Source organism: Salmo salar, chromosome ssa25 (assembly GCF_905237065.1).
Source record: "Salmo salar chromosome ssa25, Ssal_v3.1, whole genome shotgun sequence".
NCBI lineage: Eukaryota > Metazoa > Chordata > Actinopteri > Salmoniformes > Salmonidae > Salmo > Salmo salar.
In genome coordinates this window covers 52533600-52549096 of record NC_059466.1, presented here as the reverse complement: position 1 = coordinate 52549096, position 15497 = coordinate 52533600, and the positions used below count along the sequence as shown (strand labels likewise).

The 15497-nt window shown below is 47.8% G+C and overlaps 1 protein-coding gene across 1 annotated transcript; it reads right to left on the bottom strand.

Moving 5' to 3' along the window:
* Nucleotides 1–9272: 9272 nt before the first annotated feature.
* Nucleotides 9273–13807, bottom strand: LOC123730522 (uncharacterized protein KIAA2012 homolog). Its single transcript, XM_045707619.1, has 3 exons — nt 13330–13807; nt 12367–12586; nt 9273–9816 (listed from the first exon to the last, which is right to left on the bottom strand). The coding sequence occupies exons 1-3, from the start codon at nt 13370–13372 to the stop codon at nt 9633–9635; spliced, it is 447 nt and encodes a 148-aa protein (XP_045563575.1). The 5' UTR covers nt 13373–13807; the 3' UTR covers nt 9273–9632.
* Between the last annotated feature and the right edge of the window lie 1690 nt (nt 13808–15497).

Genomic DNA, 15497 nt, shown 5'->3' with positions numbered 1-15497 from the left:
TAGTCTCATTCCAAACGTCGTAAATTGTTGTTATCTGCACGAACCCAGTCTTCACTAAGTCATCCATACATCAATTGTCTTAAAATCATTTATTTACTAAACTAAGTAATTCACAGAAAGCATACAAAACAGTAGGTATCGTTACAAAGAAATGGTAGAGGAATGTGCCCTAGTGGGCTAAACCGGCATGGCGGCTTGTTAAACAAAGGGTGATAAAGGGCAGCTGAGGAGGCACAACAGAGTTGATAAATATTAACAAATTATATGCTAATCCTTTGCACATGAACGCTCACTCATTCGGGAACAATTGCAATCAATATATATATTTACGCTCAGTGTGTTGTCAGGATCTTTGTTGGAAAGGTCGTTCTGTTGGAGCGTTTTCCGCGCTCTCTCTCTCTCGTGGTTAGGATGGATAGTTCAGAGTGACATTCATTCATGTCATTATAGAATGGATGTTTCGTCGGTCTTCGTGTTCAATGATACCGAATTTCTAGCTGCAGACTAGTAATTAATATCAAAGACTTATTATTATTCGGTATCGATAGTCTAATGGTTTAACCACGTGGTATGGTTAAAGTTCAGTAGAGGGATGCAGGGTCAAACCTATTAGCCAACTCGTAATGGAGTGGAGGCCTGGTCATAAGAAAGAAACCCTGGGTGGGGGTTTATATACTGAACGTAGAAAAGATTGTCACATGACGCCTTGTCCTGTCTGTGTCCCTGGGGGCGTGCCAGTGACTTGGTAAAACTTTAAACAGAAAATACAATTTTCTCACATTAACATCTTACATAGCATCTCAACATATTCCAAATAGTTTTATCCTTATTCATTCAGTTGATACAACCATTTAGATGTAAGTCCCATAGCTGAGGCTATTATATAAACATTATTATGGTAATATGGCCGTATTGTCTCTCATGAGTTTCACACAATTGTACCAAACGGACCAGTTCGTAGCTGGATTCTTCACCGATCTTTTATACCTTCTCCAGAACATAAATGTCGTTCGGTTCCCCAATTCTGCGAGGTGGAAGAATTTCCTTTGTCACCAACTGCCTTGCGGTGAAGCAGCCAGTGAAGATGCCCTCAATGCTGTAGAACTTTTTGAAGATATATATGTATAATTTCCTTTGTCTCTCTGTGAAAACCACCCTGTCTCAAAACTGTGGCCTGTGAGGCAGGACATTCCCTTTTGGAATTTACGACCGCCTTCTGACCACAGCAGCCTGGGTGTAGGAGACAGAGGGAGATGGTGCAGAAGTAGTAGGGGGATGGTAGAGGGGGGAGGGGGTCAACTGTGCTCGCTGTACTCAAAGAGGGCAACGTCATGACACTTCTCTATTGGAATTATCTTTCTGGGCTCAGCTTCAGTTAACCTGTCCACCTCGCAGAATCGGGTACGTTTTTTTTTATCCGGCCGTGAAAATACTGCCCCCTATCCCAAACAGGTTAAACTGCAGTACTGCCAGTCTCCTCTGGTTACATGATAAGGCGTACTTCCCAACCGGAAACCTGGCCCCTTGGGTGGAAAGGGGGAACGATTTATAAGGGGTCTTCTGGGTGTGGGGGAGCGGCCAATGGGTGTGTTTCCCTGTGGGTCCCGCTCAGGTGGAACACTTTTAAACTTTCACCTTTTTTTCAATGTTGATTTGAATGTCACTGAGAAAACAGAAGGGTGTCAAATAATTTTTCTGCAAAAAATAAAAATAAAAACGTTCAAAATGGAAAGGTAATCATCTAATCGGATTACAACACTGATGCTGGTAATTTAACAGATTACAATGATTATTTTTTTTGTAATCCGCTAATGCCAAACCCTGGTTATGCATATGATGTTCATATTTCTTCACTTAGAAAAATGTATATTTAGCCCTGTCCATATAGGCCAATTCCCAGGAGTTTAAAAGGGTTAAAAAAAAAAATGAATACAGACAGGTGTGAGTAGACCTAACAGTGAAATGCTGAATACAACAGGTGTAGTAGACCTTACAGTGAAATGCTGAATACAACAGGTGTAGTAGACCTCACAGTGAAATGCTGAATACAACAGGTGTAGTAGACCTCACAGTGAAATGCTGAATACAACAGGTGTAGTAGACCTCACAGTGAAATGCTGAATACAACAGGTGTAGTAGACCTCACAGTGAAATGCTGAATACAACAGGTGTAGTAGACCTCACAGTGAAATGCTGAATACAACAGGTGTAGTAGACCTCACAGTGAAATGCTGAATACAACAGGTGTAGTAGACCTCACAGTGAAATGCATACTTTACAAGCCCCTTAACCAACAACGATTTAAGAAGTTTTAAACATGGTAATCATAAACACTACCTACATGTATAGTTGGACCATATGGACATGTGAAAAGGCACGTTTGGATTAACAAGCGCTTGGCTTTGCTTGTATGATGACATCAGAGAGGGATTTATTATCGTCCTCAATGTCTCGTCTTTGAGAACACCATTGAGTCCTCATTTATTTACAGTATTACCCAGTATTACCCTCACGCTGAACACAACACATGTGCAGAAGTTGCCCCATTAGGGAAGGATGGGGGGGGAAAATTCTTGCGTGGTGATCAAATTCAGAACGGCTGTCCGTCAAAAAAACCCATACAGAGCTGTGAAGAACAGAACCAGACCTCTCATACTGGACAGCCTGACCTGATGTATAGCGTGTTAGTGGACAGCCTGACCTGATGTATAGTGTGTTAGTGGACAGCCTGACCTGATGTATAGCGTGTTAGTGGACAGCCTGACCTGATGTATAGCGTGTTACTGGGACAGCCTGACCTGATGTATAGCGTGTTAGTGGACAGCCTGATGTATAGCGTGTTAGTGGACAGCCTGACCTGATGTATAGCGTGTTACTGGACAGCCTGACCTGATGTATAGCGTGTTAGTGGACAGCCTGACCTGATGTATAGCGTGTTAGAGGACATTCTGACCTGATGTATAGCGTGTTAGAGGACAGCCTGACCTGATGTATAGCGTGTTAGTGGACAGCCTGACCTGATGTATAGCGTGTTAGTGGACAGCCTGACCTGATGTATAGCGTGTTAGTGGACAGCCTGACCTGATGTATAGCGTGTTAGAGGACAGCCTGACCTGATGTATAGCGTGTTAGTGGACAGCCTGACCTGATGTATAGCGTGTTAGTGGACAGCCTGACCTGATGTATAGCGTGTTACTGGACAGCCTGACCTGATGTATAGCGTGTTAGTGGACAGCCTGATGTATAGCGTGTTAGTGGACAGCCTGACCTGATGTATAGCGTGTTAGTGGACAGCCTGACCTGATGTATAGCGTGTTACTGGACAGTCTGACCTGATGTATAGCGTGTTAGTGGACAGCCTGACCTGATGTATAGCGTGTTAGAGGACAGCCTGACCTGATGTATAGCGTGTTAGTGGACAGCCTGACCTGATGTATAGCGTGTTAGTGGACAGCCTGACCTGATGTATAGCGTGTTAGTGGACAGCCTGACCTGATGTATAGCGTGTTAGTGGACAGCCTGACCTGATGTATAGCGTGTTAGTGGACAGCCTGACCTGATGTATAGCGTGTTAGTGGACAGCCTGACCTGATGTATAGCGTGTTACTGTACAGCCTGACCTGATGTATAGCGTGTTAGTGAACAGCCTGATGTATAGCGTGTTACTGGACAGCCTGACCTGATGTATAGCGTGTTAGTGGACAGCCTGACCTGATGTATAGCGTGTTAGTGGACAGCCTGACCTGATGTATAGCATGTTAGTGGACAGCCTGATGTATAGCGAGTTACTGGACAGCCTGACCTGATGTATAGCGTGTTACTGGACAGCCTGACCTGATGTATAGCGTGTTAGTGGACAGCCTGACCTGATGTATAGCGTGTTACTGGACAGCCTGACCTGATGTATAGCGTGTTACTGGACAGCCTGACCTGATGTATAGCGTGTTAGTGGACAGCCTGACCTGATGTATAGCGTGTTACTGGACAGCCTGACCTGATGTATAGCGTGTTACTGGGACAGCCTGACCTGATGTATAGCGTGTTAGAGGACAGCCTGACCTGATGTATAGCGTGTTAGAGGACAGCCTGACCTGATGTATAGCGTGTTAGTGGACAGCCTGACCTGATGTATAGCGTGTTAGAGGACAGCCTGACCTGATGTATAGCGTGTTAGTGGACAGCCTGATGTATAGCGTGTTACTGGGACAGCCTGACCTGATGTATAGCGTGTTAGTGGACAGCCTGATGTATAGCGTGTTACTGGACAGCCTGACCTGATGTATAGCGTGTTACTGGGACAGCCTGACCTGATGTATAGCGTGTTACTGGACAGCCTGACCTGATGTATAGCGTGTTACTGGACAGCCTGACCTGATGTATAGCGTGTTACTGGACAGCCTGACCTGATGTATAGCGTGTTAGTGGACAGCCTGACCTGATGTATAGCGTGTTAGTGGACAGCCTGACCTGATGTATAGCGTGTTAGTGGACAGCCTGACCTGATGTATAGTGTGTTAGTGGACAGCCTGATGTATAGCGTGTTAGTGGACAGCCTGACCTGATGTATAGCGTGTTACTGGACAGCCTGACCTGATGTATAGCGTGTTAGTGGACAGCCTGACCTGATGTATAGCGTGTTAGAGGACATTCTGACCTGATGTATAGCGTGTTAGAGGACAGCCTGACCTGATGTATAGCGTGTTAGTGGACAGCCTGACCTGATGTATAGCTTGTTAGTGGACAGCCTGATGTATAGCGTGTTACTGGGACAGCCTGACCTGATGTATAGCGTGTTAGTGGACAGCCTGATGTATAGCGTGTTACTGGGACAGCCTGACCTGATGTATAGCGTGTTAGTGGACAGCCTGATGTATAGCGTGTTACTGGACAGCCTGACCTGATGTATAGCGTGTTACTGGGACAGCCTGACCTGATGTATAGCGTGTTAGTGGACTGCCTGATGTATAGCGTGTTACTGGACAGCCTGACCTGATGTATAACGTGTTAGTGGACAGCCTGACCTGATGTATAGCGTGTTAGTGGACAGCCTGATGTATAGCGAGTTACTGGACAGCCTGACCTGATGTATAGCGTGTTACTGGACAGCCTGACCTGATGTATAGCGTGTTAGTGGACAGCCTGACCTGATGTATAGCGTGTTACTGGACAGACTGACCTGATGTATAGCGTGTTACTGGACAGCCTGACCTGATGTATAGCGTGTTAGTGGACAGCCTGACCTGATGTATAGCGTGTTAGTGGACAGCCTGACCTGATGTATAGCGTGTTAGTGGACAGCCTGACCTGATGTACAGCGTGTTACTGGACAGCCTGACCTGATGTATAGCGTGTTAGTGGACAGCCTGACCTGATGTATAGCGTGTTAGTGGACAGCCTGACCTGATGTATAGCGTGTTAGTGGACAGCCTGACCTGATGTATAGCGTGTTAGTGGACAGCCTGACCTGATGTATAGCTTGTTAGTGGACAGCCTGATATATAGCGTGTTACTGGGACAGCCTGACCTGATGTATAGCGTGTTAGTTGACAGCCTGATGTATAGCGTGTTACTGGACAGCCTGACCTGATGTATAGCGTGTTACTGGGACAGCCTGACCTGATGTATAGCGTGTTACTGGACAGCCTGACCTGATGTATAGCGTGTTACTGGACAGCCTGACCTGATGTATAGAGTGTTACTGGGACAGCCTGACCTGATGTATAGCGTGTTACTGGACAGCCTGACCTGATGTATAGCGTGTTACTGGGACAGCCTGACCTGATGTATAGCGTGTTAGTGGACATTCTGACCTGATGTATAGCGTGTTAGTGGACAGCCTGACCTGATGTATAGCGTGTTAGTGGACAGCCTGACCTGATGTATAGCGTGTTACTGGGACAGCCTGACCTGATGTATAGCGTGTTAGTGGACAGCCTGACCTGATGTATAGCGTGTTAGTGGACAGCCTGACCTGATGTATAGCGTGTTAGAGGACAGCCTGACCTGATGTATAGCTTGTTACTGGACAGCCTGACCTGATGTATAGCGTGTTAGTGGACAGCCTGACCTGATGTATAGCGTGTTACTGGACAGCCTGACCTGATGTATAGCGTGTTAGTGGACAGCCTGATGTATAGCGTGTTAGTGGACAGCCTGACCTTATGTATAGCGTGTTAGTGGACAGCCTGACCTGATGTATAGCGTGTTACTGGACAGCCTTACCTGATGTATAGCGTGTTAGTGGACAGCCTGACCTTATGTATAGCGTGTTAGAGGACAGCCTGACCTTATGTATAGCGTGTTAGTGGACAGCCTGACCTGATGTATAGCGTGTTAGTGGACAGCCTGACCTGATGTATAGCGTGTTAGTGGACAGCCTGACCTGATGTATAGCGTGTTAGTGGACAGCCTGACCTGATGTATAGCGTGTTACTGGACAGCCTGACCTGATGTATAGCGTGTTACTGGACAGCCTGACCTGATGTATAGCGTGTTAGTGGACAGCCTGACCTGATGTATAGCGTGTTACTGGACAGCCTGACCTGATGTATAGCGTGTTACTGGACAGCCTGATGTATAGCGTGTTACTGGACAGCCTGACCTGATGTATAGCGTGTTAGTGGACAGCCTGATGTATAGCGTGTTACTGGACAGCCTGACCTGATGTATAACGTGTTAGTGGACAGCCTGACCTGATGTATAGCGTGTTAGTGGACAGCCTGATGTATAGCGAGTTACTGGACAGCCTGACCTGATGTATAGCGTGTTACTGGACAGCCTGACCTGATGTATAGCGTGTTAGTGGACAGCCTGACCTGATGTATAGCGTGTTACTGGACAGACTGACCTGATGTATAGCGTGTTACTGGACAGCCTGACCTGATGTATAGCGTGTTAGTGGACAGCCTGACCTGATGTATAGCGTGTTAGAGGACAGCCTGACCTGATGTATAGCGTGTTAGAGGACAGCCTGACCTGATGTATAGCGTGTTAGTGGACAGCCTGACCTGATGTATAGCGTGTTAGAGGACAGCCTGACCCGATGTATAGCGTGTTAGTGGACAGCCTGATGTATAGCGTGTTACTGGGACAGCCTGACCTGATGTGTAGCGTGTTAGTGCACAGCCTGATGTATAGCGTGTTACTGGACAGCCTGACCTGATGTATAGCGTGTTAGTGGACAGCCTGACCTGATGTATAGCGTGTTAGTGGACAGCCTGACCTGATGTATAGCGTGTTACTGGACAGCCTGACCTGATGTATAGCGTGTTAGTGGACAGCCTGACCTGATGTATAGCGTGTTACTGGACAGCCTGACCTGATGTCTAGCGTGTTACTGGACAGCCTGACCTGATGTATAGCGTGTTACTGGACAGCCTGACCTGATGTATAGCGTGTTAGAGGACAGCCTGACCTGATATATAGCGTGTTACTGGACAGCCTGACCTGATGTATAGCGTGTTAGAGGACAGCCTGACCTGATGTATAGCGTGTTAGTGGACAGCCTGACCTGATGTATAGCATGTTACTGGGACAGCCTGACCTGATGTATAGCGTGTTAGTGGACAGCCTGACCTGATGTATAGCATGTTACTGGGACAGCCTGACCTGATGTATAGCGTGTTAGTGGACAGCCTGACCTGATGTATAGCATGTTACTGGGACAGCCTGACCTGATGTATAGCGTGTTACTGGGACAGCCTGACCTGATGTATAGCGTGTTACTGGGACAGCCTGACCTGATGTATAGCGTGTTAGTGGACAGCCTGACATGATGTATAGCGTGTTACTGTACAGCCACGACGTTCAAATTTTCAAAAACATTGTTGTAAACATTTATTTTATACAGATAAGTCCCTTTACGTGCTTATTACTGTAAAGAGTTATTACTGTCCAAATCTGCCATTTGTGTGAATGTAAAGAGTTATTACTGTCCAAATCTGCCATTTGTGTGAATGTAAAGAGTTATTACTGTCCAAATCTGCCATTTGTGTGAATGTAAAGAGTTATTACTGTCCAAATCTGCCATTTGTGTGAATGTAAAGAGTTATTACTGTCCAAATCTGCCATTTGTGTGAATGTAAAGAGTTATTACTGTCCAAATCTGCCATTTGTAACCTGTGTATGAGTGTAAAGAGTTATTACTGTGATATTATAACATGTATTAATAGAACATAGAGGAATAGTGCTGTTCAGAAGGACGTGACTGAAAGGACGTGACTGAAGGACGTGACTGAAGGGACGTGACTGAAGGACGTGACTGAAGGGACGTGACTGAAGGGACGTGACTGACGGACGTGACTGAAGGGACGTGACTGAAGGGACGTGACTGAAGGGACGTGACTGAAGGGACGTGACTGAAGGAACGTGACTGAAGGACGTGACTGAAGGACGTGACTGAAGGGACGTGACTGAAGGACGTGACTGAAGGACGTGACTGAAGGGACGTGACTGAAGGACGTGACTGAAGGGACGTGACTGAAGGACGGACTGAAGGGACGTGACTGAAGGACGTGACTGAAGGACGTGACTGAAGGGACGTGACTGAAGGACGTGACTGAAGGACGTGACTGAAGGACGTGACTGAAGGGACGTGACTGAAGGGACGTGACTGAAGGACGTGACTGAAGGGACGTGACTGAAGGACGTGACTGAAGGGACGTGACTGAAGGACGTGACTGAAGGACGTGACTGAAGGGACGTGACTGAAGGACGTGACTGAAGGGACGTGACTGAAGGACGTGACTGAAGGACGTGACTGAAAGGACGTGACTGAAGGACGTGACTGAAGGGACGTGACTGAAGGACGTGACTGAAGGGACGTGACTGAAGGGACGTGACTGAAGGACGTGACTGAAGGACGTGACTGAGGGACCTGACTAAGGGACGTGACTGAAGGACGTGACTAAAGGGACGTCACTGAAGGACGTGACTGAAGGGACGTGACTGAAGGGACGTGACTGAAGGGACGTGACTGAAGGACGTGACTGAAGGGACGTGACTGAAGGACGTGACTGAAGGACGTGACTGAAGGGACGTGACTGAAGGACGTGACTGAAGGGACGTGACTGAAGGACGTGACTGAAGGGACGTGACTGAAGGGACGTGACTGAAGGACGTGACTGAAGGACGTGACTGAAGGGACGTGACTGAAGGGACGTGACTGAAGGACGTGACTGAAGGGACGTGGGACTGAAGGACGTGACTGAAGTACGTGACTGAAGGACGTGACTGAAGGACGTGACTGAAGGACGTGACTGAAGGGACGTGACTGAAGGACGTGACTGAAGGGACGTGACTGAAGGGACGTGACTGAAGGACGTGACTGAAGGACGTGACTGAAGGGACGTGACTGAAGGGACGTGACTGAAGGACGTGACTGAAGGGACGTCACTGAAAGACGTGACTGAAGGACGTGACTGAAGGGACGTGACTGAAGGGACGTGACTGAAGGGACGTGACTGAAGGGACGTGACTGAAGGACCTGACTGAAGGGACCTGACCGACTAGCATCCCATTGTCAGCCCGACCTAAACTTACCCTTACCTTAATCATAACCTAATTTGACCCAACTTGGAAATTCAACGTTGGTTTGCTGTTCAGCCACATCCTTTTAGTTTTCCCCTTAAATTCTAGGACATGTCTTCGGGTGAGTCTTCCTGTGCTGTGGGGACCTCAGTCAGCCCCAGTAGTTGTATGAGCTGGAAGTAAGAGTAGACCCAAGCTCGAGAGATGTCCTGAGTCTGTCCCAGAGCCCCGGCCTCCGTCAGCAAGCCTCGACGAAACTGTAGCTGCTGCTCCAGCATAGCCCTCTGCCTGTGGACGGGAGAGAGGGAGGAAGAGATGGGACAAAAAAAAATATATATATATACTTTTCTAGGGGACGATCTCCATTGCCTTGATTCATCGCATTCCTCTCGCCTCCTTCTCAAAACCCATTTTTGGATGAGAAGGTCAGAGGGGCGGGACCTTTGCAACAGAATCGGCGTAATGAATACACCTTCCTGTCCACTTCCTCTTACTGACACATCTTCATGTTATGGATCTCTTAGCCAGGCCTACCACCCTAGACCCTGTTAGCCTAGCCAGGCCTACCACCCTAGACCCTGTTAGCCTAGCCAGGCCTAGCACCCTGGACCCTGTTAGCCTAGCCAGGCCTAGCACCCTAGACCCTGTTAGCCTAGCCAGGCCTAGCACCCTGGACCCTGTTAGCCTAGCCAGGCCTGGCACCCTAGACCCTGTTAGCCAGGCCTACCACCCTAGACCCTGTTAGCCTAGCCAGGCCTGGCACCCTAGACCCTGTTAGCCAGGCCTACCACCCTAGACCCTGTTAGCCTAGCCAGGCCTAGCACCCTAGACCCTGTTAGCCTAGCCAGGCCTACCACCCTAGACCCTGTTAGCCTAGCCAGGCCTACCACCCTAGACCCTGTTAGCCTAGCCAGGCCTGGCATCCTAGACCCTGTTAGCCAGGCCTACCACCCTAGACCCTGTTAGCCTAGCCAGGCCTAGCACCCTAGACCCTGTTAGCCTAGCCAGGCCTACCACCCTAGACCCTGTTAGCCAGGCCTACCACCCTAGACCCTGTTAGCCAGTCCTACCACCCTGGTCCCTGTTAGCCAGGCCTACCACCCTAGACCCTGTTAGCCAGGCCTACCACCCTGGACCCTGTTAGCCAGGCCTACCACCCTAGACCCTGTTAGCCTAGCCAGGCCTACCACCCTAGACCCTGTTAGCCAGGCCTACCACCCTGGTCCCTGTTAGCCAGGCCTACCACCCTAGACCCTGTTAGCCTAGCCAGGCCTGGCATCCTAGACCCTGTTAGCCAGGCCTACCACCCTAGACCCTGTTAGCCTAGCCAGGCCTACCACCCTAGACCCTGTTAGCCTAGCCAGGCCTAGCACCCTAGACCCTGTTAGCCAGGCCTACCACCCTAGACCCTGTTAGCCAGTCCTACCACCCTGGTCCCTGTTAGCCAGGCCTACCACCCTAGACCCTGTTAGCCAGGCCTACCACCCTAGACCCTGTTAGCCAGGCCTGGCACCCTAGACCCTGTTAGCCAGGCCTACCACCCTAGACCCTGTTAGCCTAGCCAGGCCTACCACCCTAGACCCTGTTAGCCTAGCCAGGCCTAGCACCCTGGACCCTGTTAGCCAGGCCTACCACCCTAGACCCTGTTAGCCAGTCCTACCACCCTGGTCCCTGTTAGCCAGGCCTACCACCCTAGACCCTGTTAGCCAGGCCTACCACCCTGGACCCTGTTAGCCAGGCCTACCACCCTAGACCCTGTTAGCCTAGCCAGTTCTACCACCCTAGACCCTGTTAGCCAGGCCTACCACCCTGGTCCCTGTTAGCCAGGCCTACCACCCTAGACCCTGTTAGCCTAGCCTAGCCAGGCCTACCACCCTAGACCCTGTTAGCCAGGCCTACCACCCTGGACCCTGTTAGCCAGGCCTACCACCCTAGACCCTGTTAGCCTAGCCAGGCCTACCACCCTAGACCCTGTTAGCCAGGCCTACCACCCTAGACCCTGTTAGCCAGGCCTACCACCCTAGACCCTGTTAGCCTAGCCAGGCCTACCACCCTAGACCCTGTTAGCCAGGCCTACCACCCTGGTCCCTGTTAGCCAGGCCTACCACCCTAGACCCTGTTAGCCAGGCCTACCACCCTGGTCCCTGTTAGCCAGGCCTACCACCCTAGACCCTGTTAGCCAGGCCTACCACCCTGGTCCCTGTTAGCCAGGCCTACCACCCTGGTCCCTGTTAGCCTAGCCAGGCCTACCACCCTAGACCCTGTTAGCCAGGCCTACCACCCTGGTCCTGATGTAAATCCACTTCATCTACTGTAGTTCAAAAACCCAAATAAAAAAATTAAAACCCAAAAGGTATCATGTCATAGATGAAACCCACTTCTTTCTGAAGACATCTTTGAATCTTAGTTCGAATTAAACATTGAGGGAGATGTTATTGTAATTATTTTACCAAAGTTTGCATCTGCACAGTTCTTTCAGTAAATGCGTTTTTGTGAAATTTTCTGTGTAAATTGTTCAAAGTAGTCCTTATGTATGGAGTTTGTTTCTTAAACTTTTAAGTTTTGTTTGGCATACATTTTAAAGTGAAAATCTGAGTCAAAGAATAATTCTGTTACAGTGGAACTGCCCGTTTTGAAGATAGAAAATGAGTGAAAATGTATCTAGACCTTCATTTCCCCAAAAAATATCAGCTTTCATTTGACACCCAATTTGACATGTTCCTATGCACTTCACATGTTGATGCTCATTGGTCCTTTTTCAGGAAACTACCGGTATGCAAACGTCCCTTCTGCTGTAAAGGATTGGACATGGCAGCAACAATGAAGAGATTGAGATACCTGGCGAACAGTTCAGCTTGTAGTCGTGCCTCTTCTTTAGCCCACTGCGCTGCCTCTTCCTCTCTGATTTTTCTCTCCTCCACTACTTTCTTCCTCTCCTCTTCCTCCTCCTTCTGTTTCTGCAGGTACTCTCTCTTCTCATGGTCCTCCATCGCTGCCAGCCTCTTCCTATCCTCTTCTTTACTCATCGCCTCCTCGAGTCGCTGCAGCTCCAACTCAGCTGTAGGTAGAGTGGAGGGGACACACTTGTTATATTCAGGTCTGTGTGTGTGTGTGTGGTGTGTGTGTGTGGTGTGTGTGTGTGGTGTGTGTGGTGTGTGTGTGTGTGTGTGGTGGTGGTGGTGGTGGTGGTGTGTGTGTGTGTGTGTGTGTGTGTGTGTGTGTGTGTGTGTGTGTGTGTGTGTGTGTGTGTGTGTGTGTGTGTGTGTGTGTGTGTGTGTGTGTGTGTGTGTGTGTGTGTGTGTGTCTCTGTGTGTGTGTGTGTGTGTGTGTGTGTGTGTGTGTTTGCAGGGCTGGCCCTAGCCTTTTGGGGACCCTAAGCGAGATTTGGTTGGGGGCCCCCCCCTTGATGGCGGAGAGAACAATTATAGTTTTTATGTTAATTTCCTGCAATTCTACACATTTTACCAAGACTTATGTTGTGTTAATATGATATCTGAGTTAATGACTAAGAAAATCAATGGGGGGCCCCCTGGTGGTAAGAGCCCCTGGGCAGGTGCCTGGTCGGTATTCCACCATGATTATTACAAGTTTAGATAGCTGGTTAGACTAACTACCAATCTAAAAATTGTTAGCTGACATAGCTAAATTGAGTGAATGTCAGTGACGGACATAACAAGAAAAGAAAATTGCAGATGCAAAAACCAAATTTTGTAATTGCACCTGTTGTATTCTACTGCTCTCAACCGCTCGTTTACCTGGGACAGGTACCTGGGACAGGTGTGTGTGTGTGGAGTCGTTCACCTGCCCTGCGTTCCTCCTCCTCCTGTCTGATCTTCTGAATCATCTCAAACTGTCGTCTCTTCTTCTCCTTCTTCCTCCACTCCCTCTCTTTCTCCGCCTGCTCCTTTCTTCTCCTCTCAGTCTCCTTCTCCTCTAAAAGTTGTCTCTCTTCCTCCTCAGCCAGTCTCCTCAGCCTGCAGGAAGAGATCTTTACTATATATAAAAAAACAAAAACATTTACATTTATATTTTAATAATTTAGCAGACGCTCTTATCCAGAGCGACTTACAGAAGCAATTAGAGTTAAGTGCCTTGCTCAAAGGCACATTGATAAATTTGTCAACAAGTCGGCACGGGGATTCAAATCAGCAAACTTTCGGTAAGTGATCCAGTGCTCTTAAACAGCTAGACTACCTGCCCAGGCCCGGCGCCACGAGGGTGCAAAAGGGGGCATTGCCCCTTAGTTGGAATATTGTCCTCCATCAGTTTTGTATCCCTATTCTGTCCGACAATCTACCTACTCCGTCGTGCCCAGGCGATTTTTTTTTGTGTATGCTTCATTCATGCAACTCCCTTGCATGTATCATATTGTGTCACGACTTCCCGCCGAAGTCGACCCCTCTCCTTGTTCGGGCGGCGGTCGACGTCACCGGCTTACTAGTCGCCACCGATCGATGTTTCACTGTTCGTTTGGTTTTGTCTTTATTGTGTTTTTGATTTCCCCTAATTATGTTCATTATTTAAACCTCTGCATTTCCTGTTTGTCTTGTCGGTTTCCTGTTTTGTGTGGTCGGAGGTGTTTCTCCGCAAAATGTATTTTCCTAGGAGAAGATTTATTGTTTTTTTCAAGGAAACACGTTTGTTTACATTGATCCCTGTGTCCTGCCCCTGACTCCTCTACTTCTCCTAAAGATAATCATTACAATATGTACGTCATACGCAATTTACCAGTTAAAAAAAAAAAAAAAATGTGGGTTAATTTTCAAATTCGCCGTGCAGCTGGATGGAATTTAGCTAATGTTAACAGGTAGGTAGGTAGCATAATGGATATTAGAAAGTGGCTTCGCCAGGGCACAATGGCATCATCGGATCAAAGTGGCGTGGCGAGAAGTCTGCCACAGAGGCCAAGGCCACTAAGCCATTTACATTTTTAGTCATTTTAGCAGACGCTCTTATCCAGAGCAACTTACAGTAGTGAATGCATACATTTCATTTCATACATTTTTTTATTATTTTATTTTCTTTTGTACTGGCCCCCCGTGGGAATCGAACCCACAACCCTGGCGTTGGACACACCGTGCTCTACCAACTGAGCCACAGGGAAGCTGGTGATTAGCCGATCCTAATCACCTAGTCCAAGGCCGTCGAGCCCAGCAGCAAAGGCACCTGCACAACCGTCTTGCAGCCTGGTGACATAGAAGGTAACCAACCAGAGGAGGGGCCTGCAGCCACCAAGATACCCGCCTGTCCTGTACTGTGGGAGAAAACCGCCATTTTGTAGCGCGTGGTTTAAAGGCAGAAAAAGTGGCTGGAATATTCCTGCAAGGAAATACAAGCACACGGACACCCCTGCTCCAAGCAAACGGCAAAGAGTAGTGAGTAGTAATCTGTAGTAATCTGTAGTAATCTGAAGGAATCTGTAGTAATCTGAAGGAATATGTAGTAATATGTGGTAATCTGTAGTAATCTGTAGTAATCTGAAGGAATATGTAGTAATCTGTAGTAATCTGTAGTAATCTGAAGGAATATGTGGTAATCTGTAGTAATCTGTAGTAATCTGAAGGAATATGTGGTAATCTGTAGTAATCTGTAGTAATCTGAAGGAATATGAAGGAATATGTAGTAATCTGTAGTAATCTGTAGTAATCTGTAGTAATCTGAAGGAATATGTGGTAATCTGAAGGAATATGTGGTAATCTGTAGTAATCTGTAGTAATCTGAAGGAATATGTGGTAATCTGTAGTAATCTGTAGTAATCTGAAGGAATATGTGGTAATCTGTAGTAATCTGTAGTAATCTGAAGGAATATGTGGTAATCTGTAGTAATCTGTAGTAATCTGAAGGAATATGTGGTAATCTGAAGGAATATGTAGTAATCTGTAGTAATCTGAAGGAATATGTAGTAATCTGTAGTAATCTGAAGGAATATGTAGTAATCTGTAGTAATCTGAAGGAATATGTAGTAATCT